Below are 13,311 nucleotides of genomic sequence, written 5' to 3'. Positions count from 1 at the left end.
GTTGTTACTAAAAAAAGGCACCAAAGATGTGTACAAGGCAGGATTATTCCTGGGAAAAATTATGAAGCAGATGAAATCTGTGTTCATCATTTTTCCATGCCTTGTTTTGAGCCCCCTTTTCATCTCTGTTCTGCCCATCACCAGCTGTCATGCTGTATCAACCCGAGCTGGGGTTTCTGGCTGTGTTATCCTAAGGCAGGACTAGGCCTTCCTTCTTCTTAGCTGTATTCCCCTCCTTAGCAACTTTTAGGTTTCTGCTAGGGAACTAGGCTAGTTGATTGAAAAATCCATGATAGCCCTGGCCAATTTTGCTCAGTGGTTAGAGCGTTGCCAGAAAACCAATGAATCTTGGGTTTGATTCTGGTCAAGGGTACTTACTTGATTGCAGTTTGTCCCTGGCCCTGGTTGGGGTTGTGCAGGAGGCAACCCGTCAATGTGTCTCTCTCACATGGATGTTTCTCTCTCTCTCCCCCTGTTTCTCCTTCCATTTTATTTGAACAACAACAATAAAAAATCCTTGGGTGAGGATTTAAAAAATCCATGATAAAGTATTAATAACCAAAATGAATTTCTTATATGAAAACAAATTTGATAAGGACTCCCAGGAAGATAGCCACATTTTCTCTGCACTTGTCACTTGGCTTCTCTGTGAGAGCAGCCCCAATGAGTCCTCTAAAAAAGATAAAACCTATCAAGAACCCTAGAAAAGCAAAATATAAGCCCAAGGCTGGTTATTTCATGAAGGAATGTGACTTAGAGACACAGAAATCAGAAAATAAAGGAACTAGAGTGAGCTCTGCCATCTGCTATGTTATATTGTATAAGCCTCTTAGCTGTTTCCGAATGCCTTTTTTTATTTATTTGCAAAATGGGGAATAATAAAGCATATAGATTAATGGAAGGATTCTATAAGAGAATATAAATGAAATTATATTTCTCAGTGTCTGGACCAATGGTGTTTAAGGTAATTGGGGGGAAGGGATCCCTAATGCCTTGTATTTGCTGCAGAGGAACACCCATCAGATTTCTGGGACTAGGAGGGCAGGACAGAGGAGAAACAGCACACTTCTATTTCTGCAAATCTGGGGTTGGTGGGAGGAAAACTCAATTTTCCAGTGCTCAAAACCAGGTGACACTTCTGGTTCATCCTCAATCTTCAAATGTCCCTTGGTAATATGCTGGTACAACTATCTATTATTTTGAGGGGAAGGTAATATAGAATCATTTTAATTGTTGCTGAAAAATTATAATCATGAGTAAATGACGTGAATGGTGACATGGCCAGTTTGTGCTTCATTTATGGTACTTGTTGTATTCTTCCACATAGAACTTTTTCTTAGATCTTGGATACCAAATTGAGATGACTGGGTCAGGGGCTACTATTAATAGGACATTCGATGATCTGGTTGTTAGTAGTCAGAGGAAGAGAAATACACAAAAGGTGTGAAGACTGCAAATTTTGTACATGACTACTTTGTCTCCCAGTCTGCTTGCGTGACTGGTTTACTTGATTTGCTTCCTCAGTTTTTACTAAGCCCTATGTAGAAAAACTGAAGCACAAAAGTACTGGACACATGGTTTATAAGAAGGAGCAAAGACAGAGCCTCCACTTGTGAAGAGCTATGATCTCTCTGGGGAAGGAATACACAGGCTTTAAAGTTTACTTACAGTCTTTAAAAGGCTGAATACAACTGCTGGGTTCCAGAGGAAATAGAAATCACTTTATGGTAGGGTTATAAGTGATGACTCCCAAGATATGAGAATGTCTTCAAAGGCAATACTTAGAGAAGTAAAAAGAGAAAAATCTTGGGGAGAACCTATGATTACTTATTAAAATTAATAATTTTAATAATAATAAAATAATTGTATTATTAATAATCCCTTTAATAACAAAGAAACAAAGAAGAAGGAATAGTAAAGCAAAACAAAACAGTAAAGTAATCAGAGAGGCCTTATCCGGAAGAATGCAATGAGTAGCATAAATGAAGCATTTCCCTGAAAGAGAAGCTGTTCTCATTATTTATTTACATCTTCCATTTGCCCTGATGTGGGAGCATTTGTTCAATATGACATTTAGAATTTCCCATGAAGTAATACATATTATAATTTAAGATCAGATATTGATAAATTATGCTTGCAAGGGTTCTTATTTTATCCTGGAGCTAGGATATTTTTCTATAGGAATAATGTCAGTTCTATGAATAAAAATCATAAATATTCACTCAAACTAAGTATGAGACAGTACAAAATATTCCCCTTCAAACGCTTTATGTTAGAAGTTACATAGCTGAGTTGACATCATCAGGAGAGTGACATGAGTCATTCCAGACTTCAGCCCCAGCCCCCCTTGGAAGACCAAGTAGTAGCTATCTATATACCAGACACCTTTGTGAAAATCTCAGAACCTGAAGGTGAGTCCAAAGCAACCCCCTGAAAGACAGAGACTGAGAGGACCATGGTAGAAGGGTAAGAGGAGGGGTTTCACTTTGATTGCGTTGTCCTTTCCCCAGGCTGGCACAGCACCACTCTGAGTGGCCCCCATCGGCCTATCATTTCTCCATTGGGAAAATGAGAACCCAAAGTAGACAATCAGCTCCCCCAGTGCTGTGGGATGCTTCTAGGTTGGCCATTCAGGTCTTACCTCATGAGGATTACTGGTGGGATCTGGGGACTTGAGTACTGGGGATCACATAGACACAACGAGGAATGTGGCTTACAGTGACTAGCACTCAGATCTTGGAACACTGCATTCCTGTTTGCAGCAAATGTGAGCAGAGATCCTAGAGAGTTTGCTCATGTGCAGAGCTTAGTGGTGGTCCTGTCTAGTCAGGGAGCTTGGTTGGCAGTTTGGGAACCCAGCCTAAGAGCTGTACCTGCTGTGGAGCCTTTTATATGGCCCTTTCTGGGCAGGGAAGAATATTTGCAACCCTGCCCCAAATTAGGCATAGAATCCTGTCCTACTAGACTAGAATGAGGGTGAAAGAACTTCAGTAGCTGTGGCATTAATACTACAGCCCTACACAGACAGAGAGCCAAGCCAGCAGTCCTGACCACAACTGAGCATAGCTTCTCTGACCTTTATAACCAGGGAACATGAAGAGTTATCATACATATCCTTGGAGACCAGCTTATAGTACTGCCCAGCTGTGAAGCCCAGCCAAAAGCCTTACCCAGCAGCAGAGTTTAGCCTACAATCCTGTCCAATTACTAAACACAGGGAACCTAGCCAGTGACTCAGTCCCATTGCAGAGCATAGCCTGTAGCCTCAGCCAACATAGAAGCCCAGACAGTGACCCCACCCAACCATTGAGCATATAAAATAGTTTCTAGCCCCAACCAACTACAATATGCAGCTGGAGGCCTCACTTGACTAGAGAGCTTGGTAAGCAATCCTGCCAAACACAGGAGCATACCCAGTGGCCTAAATGATCATGAGGCATAGCCTACAACTCTGCCCAAAGTTGGCGTACAGTTTGTGGCTTTGTCCAACTGTGAAGCCATGCTTGTGGCTCTACCTGATCATGGAGTCCAACCAGTGACATCATTCAGTTAGAGAACACAACATGAAACCTTGTCCAATTGTAGAATCCAACCATGATACTGCCCTGCCAGAAAACATCTGAGATCATATCCTACAACGGGTAACCAGCTAAAGATCTCTCCTCCAAAAAAATGGAGTGCAGACAGCACACCTACCCAACCAAAGTGCCTAGTCAGTGTTTCCTCACCCCCATGCCCCAGAATGTAGAGCTCAGCCAGCAGGCTGACCCACCTGCAGAGACCAGCCAGTGGCAATCCTTCCCCTTCCTCAGAACATGGGTAGGGTCTTGTCCAACTGAAGACTCCAATAGCAAGCTGTGACTGTCCACAAATGCTATCAGATGTCCCATCCAGTACCTGAAGCCAAGCAGACTGTTGAAGATATTTCCCTGCCCAAAGAAACCTGTAATGTCTAGAAGAGGAGACTGCTTACTCAGATGCACAGATACCAATGCAAGGACGGCAAAGATCAAAGAATCAGGTAAACATGACAATACCAAAGGAAAGTAAATAAACTAATCACTGACATGGAAATCTATGATTTATCTGACAAAACATTCAGAATAATCCTCTTTGAAAAGTTCATTGAAGTACAGGAACATGTAGACAACTAAAGAAAATTAGAAAAATAATGCATAAACAAAGCAAGAAGTTTAAAAAAGATATAGAAACCATTAAAATAAACAAAATAAAAATCCTAGAGATGAACGATACAATTACTGAACTGAAGAATTCAATACAGAGATTGAATGGTGGACTTGAACAAGCAGAATTTAAAAATCAGTGAACTAGAAAGATAAGTTATTTGAAATTATTCAGAGGAGCAAAAAGAAAAAGAAAGTAAAGAAATTCTATAGTGCTTGTGGGACAGTACCAAATGAAGCAATATATGTATTGTGGGAATACCAGAAGAGGAGAAAAAGAAAGGGTCAGAAAGTCTGTTTGAAAATATAATGGCTGAAAATGTCTCAAACTTGGGGAGATAAATTGACATCTAGATTCTTGAGTCCCAAAGGACCCCAAAGACGTTGAACTGAGAAAGGTTACTTTGAGACACATTATAATTAAATTGTCAAAAATCAAAGACAAAGAAACAATTTTGAAAGCGCAAGGGAAAAGTGACTTGTTCTATATCAGAGAGCCCCCATAAAACTGTAAGTAGGTCTCTCAGCAGAAACTTTGCAGGCCAGGAGACAATGAAATATCTTTAAAATATTAAAAGAAAAAAACCTGTTAATAAAAACTACTATACCCATTAATGCTGCCCTTCAGGGATGAAGGAGTGATAAAGACTTTTCCAAACAAACTGAAGTTGAAGAGTTCATTGCCACTAAATCTGCCTTACAAGAAATGCTAAAGGATATTTTCAAGCTAAAATAAAAGGATATAATTCATATTGCAAAAACATATGAATGTGTAAAACTCACTGGTAAAGATAAATATATATTCAAAGATGTATTCTCTAATATTGTAATGATGGTGTGCAAATAACTTACAACCCTAGGTAAACAGTTAAAATTCAAATGTATTAAAAATAACTATAACTAAATAATTTGTTACTGGATACATAAAATAAAAAGATATAAACTGTAACATCAATAATCTAAAATGTGAAGGAGGAAGAAGTATAAAGTTTCTTCATGCTATCAAAGTTTTCAGCTTAAAATAGGATGTTATAATTATAAAATATTTTATGTGAGCCACAAAAAACCCCCCCAAAAACCGTGTAGTAGACACACAAAATCATAAAGAATTCTGCTACAAAATTCATAAAATCAAAGTGGAAGACAGCAAGAAAGGAAGTAAGAAAGAAATGACCTACAAAATAGGAAATAAGTAAAATCAACATATCAATAATTATGTAACTGTAAATGGATATAAATTCTCCAATGAAAAGTCAGAGAAAGGGTGAATGGATAAAAAACACAAGACTTGACAATATGCTGCCTCCAAATGGCTCACTTAAGCTTTAAGGATACAGAAAGACTGAGAGTGAAGGTACAGAAAATGAGATTTAAAGAGAATAGTAACCAAAAGACAGCAGGGGTAGTTACTTGTATCAGCAAAAATATACTTTAAAATCAAAATAGTTATAAGAGACAAAGAAGGTCATTATACAATGATGAAGGGGTCCATATATAATAACTCTAAATATTTATGCACTTATATTAGAGCACCTAAATATATAAAGAAAAAACTAACTAAAATAAAAGGAGAAATAAACAGCAATGTATTAATAGTTGGAGACTTTAATACCCTTTCTATAATGGCTAGATTATCCAGACAGAGAATCAATATGTGAATTTGTACAACAGTGAATTTGAACAACACTATAAACCAAATGAACCTAAAAGACATGTATAGAACACTCCATCCAATAGCAGTAGAACACAGAACATTTTCAAGGGTAGATCATACATAGGGCCACACTGTAAGTCTCAACAAATTCAGATATCGTTTATGACCATAGTTGTATAAAATTACAAATCAACAATAGGAAGAAAGCTGGAAAACTCACAAATTCTTGAAAATTAAAAACATTCCTGAATAACCAATGAATCATAAAAGAAATCAAAAGGAAAATTTAAAATTATCTTGAAACAAAAGTGAAACATAACATACCAAAATTTATGGTATGCAGCAAAAGCAGTTCTAAGCAGGGAGTTCATAGATATAAATGCCTATGTTTTCAAAAAAGAAAAAGAGAACCTAGGAAGTAGACAAAACAACATCAACAACAACCAAAACCTCTGACCAATGTTAGAAGGAGGAAAGAAATGATAAAGATTAGAAAATAAATAGGTAAAATAGAGGATAGAAAAATAATGGAAAAGATTAACAAAACTAAGAATTGATTTTTTGAAATGATAAACAAAATTGACAAACCTTTAGCTATACTTACAAGAAAAGAGACATAGAGAACTCAAATTTAGAAATAAAAGAGAAGACATTATAAATGATACCACAGAAAGACAAAGGATCATAACAAATTGGACAACCTAGAAAAAATAGATAAATTCCTAGAATTACACTACCTACCCAGACTGAACCATGAAGAAAACAGAAAATCTGAGTACACCAATAACATATAAAAAGATTGAATCAGTAATGAAAAACCTCCCAACGAAGAAACACCCAGGTTTCACTATTGAATTCTATCAAACATTTAAACAAAAATTAATGCTAATCTTTCTCAAACTCATTCAAAATTTTGAAGGGGAGGAAATACACCAAGGCCAGCACTACCCTGATACCAAAACTAGACAAAGATGCCACAAGAAAAAAAACTGTAGGCCTGTATCTCTATATGCAAAAATCCTCAACAAAATATTAGTAGACTTAATGCAACTACACAGTTGACCCTTGAAAAACACTGGTTTGAACTGTGATGATTCACTTATATGTGGATTTTTCTCTCCAGAAAATATACAGTCAGCCTTCTATATCCCTGGTTTTACATTTGTGGATTCAGTCATTCATGAGTCAAAAACTGTATTTTGGATCCATAGTTGGGAATCCATGGATGCAGAGGGCCAACTATGCATTCTTCTATGTCATTTTATATAAGGTATTTGAGCATCCATGAATGTGTGTGTGTGTGTGGGGGGGTGTTGGGGGGTCCTGGAACTAATCCCCTGTGGATACTGAGGGATTATAATTAAATCTTGGGGGAGAAGAAAGTTTATGTGAATTTTGAACTGCACAGGGAGGGTCAGTGCCCCTAATCCCCGTATTGTTCGGGGGTCAACTTTACATTACAAGGATCATACATCATGATAAAGTGGAATTTATTTCGGGGATGCAAGGATGATTCACCATCTGCAAATAAATCAATGTGATATACCACATTCATAGAATGAAAAGGGAAAAAAACATATAATCAACAAATGCAGAAGAAAGCACTTGACAAAATTCAATGAACTTTCATGATAAAAACTCTAAACAAATTGGGTATAGAAAAAATATAATACAGGCCATATATGACAAACCCACAGTTAACATCATACTCAAAAGTGAAAGGTTGATGCCCTGGCCAGTGTTGCTCAGTTGGTTGAGCATTATCCCACGCACCAAAATGTTGCTGGTTTGATTTCCAGTCAGGCCACATGATGGCTCGTGGGTTCGATCCCCAGTGGGGAGTATGCAGGAGGCGGCCGATCAATGTTTCTCTTTCACATGGAGGTTTCTCTACCTCTCCCTTCTTCTCTCTCTAAAATAAATAAAAACATATATATATTTTTAAAAAGTAAAAGGTTGAAAGTTTTTCTTTTAAGATTAGAAAAAAGACAAGGGTGCCCACTCTTACCACTTCTACTCAACATTTTAAATAGCATCAAAAACAATAAAATATTTAGGAATAAATATAACCAAGTGGGTAAAATATCTGTACACAGAATACTGTAAGACACTGATGAAAGAAATTGAAGAAGACACAAATAAATGTAAAAAGATACCATGTTTATAAATAAAAAAATGAATGTTGATAAAATTTCTGCACTACCCACCCAAAGCATCTATAGATTCAATATCATCCCTGTCAAGATTTCAATAGCCTTTTTTACAGAGATAGAAAAATTTTAAAAAAATTCTCATGAAACCACAAAAGACTTCCAAAAGCCAAAACAATCTTGAGAGAGAACAAACCTGGAGACATCACACGTCCTAATTTCAAACTATGTCAATATCAAACTATGTCAATCAAAACAGCATGGTACTGGAATTAAAACAAACACAGGTCAATGGAAAAAAATCAAGAGCCCATATATATAATCAACTAATATTAAATAAATACAATATATACATAGTGGGGCAAAAGTAGGTTTACAGTTGTTCACATGGGAAATAATACAATAATTAACAAAAAATACTATAAGAATAAACTCTGTGTTTTGCATACTCACAACTGTAAACCTACTTTAGAAAAAAAATCCTCACCTGAGGATATGTTTATTGATTTTAGAAAGAGGGGAAAGGAGAGAGAGAAACATTGATGTGAGAGAAACATCAATCGGTTGCCTCTTGTATGTGCCCCCACGGGGGATGGAACCTGCAACTTAGGTATGTGCCCTGACCAGGAATTGAACCCACAACCTTTTGGTGTACAGAAGAATGCTCCAACCAACTGAGCTACCTGGCCAGGGCTGTAAACCTGCTTTTGCCTCACCCTGGATATATGTACACACACATATACATACATGTTTATATATAGAATAGAATTATTCAGCCATACAAAGAAGGAAATTCTGCCATTTGCAACAACACAGATGCAAATAAAGACATTATGCTCTGTGAAATAAGTCAGATAGAGAAAGACAAATACTGTATGATCTCACACACAGGTGTTATCTAAAAAGACAAAACTCATAGAAACAGAGTAGATTGGTGGTTGCCAAGGGCAGGGAGTGGGGGGAATGGGTGGAGGCAGTCAGAGGGTACACACTTCCAGGTAAAAGACGAATAAGTCCTGGGGATCTAATGCACAGCATGGCGACTGTACTTCACAATACTGTATTGTATAGTTGAAAGTAACTAAGAGAAAAATATCTTAAAAATTCCCACCACACACAAAAAGGTAACTATGTTTGGTGGTGAATGTGTTACCTAACCTTATTATGGTAATCGTTTCACAATATATACATATATATTAAATCGTCATGTTGTATACCTTAAACTTACATGTTATAAGTGAATTATATCTCAATAAAGTGCAATAAAAATATTCACTGGCTTGTGTGACACATGGAAACAGTGTCTTTCCTCCTTGGATGTTATGTCGATAATCATCCTAGTTTGTCACTTTCTCAAGCTACAGTTTTGTACCTCCAATTACGCAGCACACCTGTAAGGGGTCAAAAAGTGTGTGCGTGTGTGTGTGTGCATGTGTGTGTACACACAGAGGACTGAGTTCACTGAGTATTTGAGAATGAACCCAGCAGTACTCACCGGAGGGCCCATTAGACCTGGTGTACCCTCGGGCCCTGCAGCCCCTGGTAAGCCTATCTCTCCATTTTCTCCATCCTCTCCAGGAAGTCCCCTTCCTCCTGGGTTTCCCTGTAACCCAGGAAAAAATTTATTTATTTATGTATTTTTGTCTGTAAAAGCTGTTCATTTTAAAAATTTAATTAATTTATTTTTGTTACAGATGTTTCTCCTTTTCCCCCCATTGACACCCTCGTCCTGATCCCACTCCCTCACCCCCACCCCCGAATTGTTGTCTATGTAACCAAGCAAAAATTTTTAAGGAAGAGAAAGTAGTAAAATAATTATGCTGTATCATAAGCAGATTTTTGTTTTTAGAACATAAAAGAGATGCATAAAGGGTGAGGCAAAAGTAGGTTTACAGTTGTTTGTATGAACAACAATACAGTAATTCATGAGTAATAATACAAGAATAAACTCATTGTTTCATGTATTCACAACTGTAAACCTACTTTTGCCCCACTCTGTGTGATATTTTAAAGATTTCATAAAACATCTACTTTATACATAATGTTAACAGTATAATTTACCTTTAACCCATCTTTTCCTTGGAGACCTTCTTCTCCAGGAGCTCCTGGTTCACCCTATTTTGTAGCAGAAACAGTAAGATTTATTATTTTGGTAAATTATTTTATTTTTTTGCTTCCGGGACCTATAGAAAGCATTTATGTACATTTCTTCCTACTTCTACTTTATTTATAAGGAATATTTGACAGTATAATAAACATGATTTCATTTTCCAGGAATAGTTCTAAAGTTGATTTAAGGAGTCATGGTGTTGTAAATTCAAATGCAAGATGGTCACAGAATATCAATAACTTTTAGATAATAAAAGGTAATATATATCCATATGGTAACTTTGGAAATTTATATAGTTAGACCTCTGTTTCTTTTTCTTTCTTTATCCTCACCCGAGGACATTATATATATATATATATATATATATATATATATATATATATATATATATATAAAATATATATATATAAAATATATATATATTTTGTTCAGATAGAGTGGGAGGGAGGGAAAGAGAGAGAGAAACATCGACATGAAAGGGACACATCAAGTGGTTGCCACCCACACAACCCAACCAGGGCCGGGGACAAACTGCAACCAAGGTACGTGCCCTTAGTGGGAACCGAACCCCTGTCTCTCCAGACGGCAGGCCAACGCTCTAACCCCTGAGCCAAACCAGCCAGGGCAGACCTCTGTTTCTGAGTTCAAGAACTGTAAACACCACTCCTCATAAAACTATAGTACTCTTCTATACTAAATTGACATGGATTAATACAACTTAATTCAGTTAAATTCAGTGTACCTGATTTTTAGTGTTGGTATTTTCTCCCTTACAGAGGAGAAGCAACAGTGAGTCCCTGGTACATCAAGAAGCTGTCTTATAGACACAGAACTTAGACATGTAGAGCCATGCTTTGTGAAGCTAATAAAACAGTACTGGCTCTTTTGCTACCTGAACTATTTAAAGGTAAATTAATCAGTGCATCTTCACAGTAGTCCCCCTGCCCCACCGACACTTCCGTCACTGATCCCACACTGCCTGCCCCACCCTTGCAAGAAAGAGAAAAATATAAAAGAAACGGGTGCAAAACACATCTCTGTACTTGGGCTTTTAGTAAACAAATGTCTCAAAATGATCTAGGGCACTGTTGTCTTGGGGAAAAAACTTACCACAGATCAAATTAAAGGCTATCTCTATTAGAATAACTTTTGTAAGCTATCTAACCGCAACTATTTACAATTATTTCCTTGAATGACCTTGCATGACTACTTTAAAAAAAACACCAGCAACATAAATTAGATTTCAATCTTTTGTCTGTCTTGTTAGGTCAGAAAATAGCCTGAGAGTTGATCACTATTATGTGTGAATTTCTTTTTAATGCTAACTTTAGTGACAACTTCGGTGACTCCATTATATGTATATAAATTTTAGAGAGAGAGGAAAGGAGAGGGAGAGAGAGATAGAAACAGATGAGCGAGAACATCAATTGGCTGCCTCCTGCATGCCCCCCCTGGGGATCGGGCCGACAACCTGGGCATGTCCCTTGACCAGAAATCGAACCTGCGACCTCTTAGTGCATGGGTAGATGCTCAACCACTGAGCCACACCGGCTGGGCAGTGATTCCACATATTTGACAAGTGTTCTACAGAGTACATTTGGTTCTGACAGAAGGACGCATGAGGTTAGGACTCTAAATGCTACACAATCACAATGTGAACAGAGTCTGGCATGCAGCTTTGAAATGATGAAATACAGACACACATTTTGTATAATGCATCAGAGGGGTTAATTAAGCAATTTTTTAGGTCTTTAGGCTAAGTTTGAATCTCTGAAATAGTTGGGCAGTTTATTAAAATGGTTTTTGGTAGATACTGACCCGTAACCCTGGTTCCCCAGCAACTCCAACACTGCCTGCAGGACCGACAGCTCCCTGAAGAAACAACGGGAAAGGGTAAACTCGTTTCTATTAAAACTGCACGTTTAATAGTTAAGAAGAGCATATCATGAGGCTAGCGGTTCTGAAATACTTATTTTTTCCTTTTCTGCAGATTAATTTACTGGTATTTTGTCCATTAGCTTTATTATTTGTATCCCCTTTCATATTATATATATATATATGTATTCTGTGTACATATATACAGATATTTTTCTGACAAATTTTTTTTTCTGCCGCATTTGAGAACACTTTCCAATTTTATTGCTGTCCTCCACCTGCTTTCAAGATGGTTTTGCCAAAATGTGGCCAACATAGGGGATTCACTGGTGAAAGTATAGAGCCCCTCCCCTTTACCATTTAGGAAGGTCACCTTTGCACCAGGTTCGCCTTGCAGACCAGACTCTCCCTCGATACCTGAAGGTCCCTGCAAGAGAGTGATTTGACACATGGATTGTACACAACCCTTACCCAATTATAAAGGCAATAAGAACCTCACAAGATGGTAGTAATTTTTAGCCCAAGGATGAGAGATCTATGTCCAGGAAAGGGTCTTTCATGCTCCTTTATAAACTTCATGGTATAAGACCAGATACTATCTGGGACTTTTTAACAGCTCAAATGCCAAAACAATATAACCTAAAATCAACTTTTAAGGCCAGATTTTTTTCTAATTGTTTCACTCATTCTTTAATCTTTGGTCAAAGACAAATTATCTCCCCCCGCCCTTTTTTTTCTCCTCTAATTTTCTATTCTCATAATCTTACTATTTTCCGTGTTTTTTTTTTTTTCACTTTTTACTCTTCCCATCCATTTCTGTTAAGCCCTTTAGAACACACTTCTTTAAAAAAATTTTCATTTTCTTTACTGGTTTTATAAAATACATCACTCTAAAAAAGATACAAATTTATTCATAGTATAAAAGACTCTATCTTTCTATGGCACCCTCCCCCCACTCCCCTTTCATGAGTGGGTTCAGTTGGAAAGCTTTTGGTTCCTTTTACCTTGAAAATATACAACTTCTTGCAACCACTGGCTATTTCTAGGCCTGGATCTCCCACAACTGCTGTTGTATTGTTTTGTGTCTCTTGAAGGTATTTATTTTGTTTTTGAGCATGCTAATGCATACCCTTTGCCTCTTCCCTTCCTCACTACCCCTTTCTCTTCTCCAATCCTTTCCTCCTCTCTCTCCCTCACTCTGTGTGTGCATGTGTAAGGTATGCCTATGTGTGTACACGCACACACACACAATTATAAACACATACATACGTATTCTATAATTCCCATGTTTTGGGAATAGAGGGATAGTTTAAAGCATTAATTCAAAATAATATCTTG

General features: G+C 37.2%; 1 protein-coding gene across 1 annotated transcript in view; it reads right to left on the bottom strand.

Moving 5' to 3' along the window:
• Positions 1-13,311, bottom strand: part of COL24A1 (collagen type XXIV alpha 1 chain) — a 339,879-nt gene that overhangs the window by 90,266 nt on the left and 236,302 nt on the right. Inside the window, exons 35-38 of the mRNA XM_036256775.1 lie at positions 12,347-12,400; positions 11,917-11,970; positions 10,050-10,103; positions 9,484-9,591 (exon numbers count right to left, since the gene is read on the bottom strand). Of these exons, the coding sequence (XP_036112668.1) occupies positions 9,484-9,591; positions 10,050-10,103; positions 11,917-11,970; positions 12,347-12,400 (270 nt within the window). The remainder of the gene's footprint in view (positions 1-9,483; positions 9,592-10,049; positions 10,104-11,916; positions 11,971-12,346; positions 12,401-13,311) is intronic.

Source organism: Molossus molossus, unplaced genomic scaffold (genome assembly GCF_014108415.1).
Source record: "Molossus molossus isolate mMolMol1 unplaced genomic scaffold, mMolMol1.p scaffold_m16_p_12, whole genome shotgun sequence".
NCBI lineage: Eukaryota > Metazoa > Chordata > Mammalia > Chiroptera > Molossidae > Molossus > Molossus molossus.
This window is presented reverse-complemented; position numbering and strand designations above follow the sequence as displayed.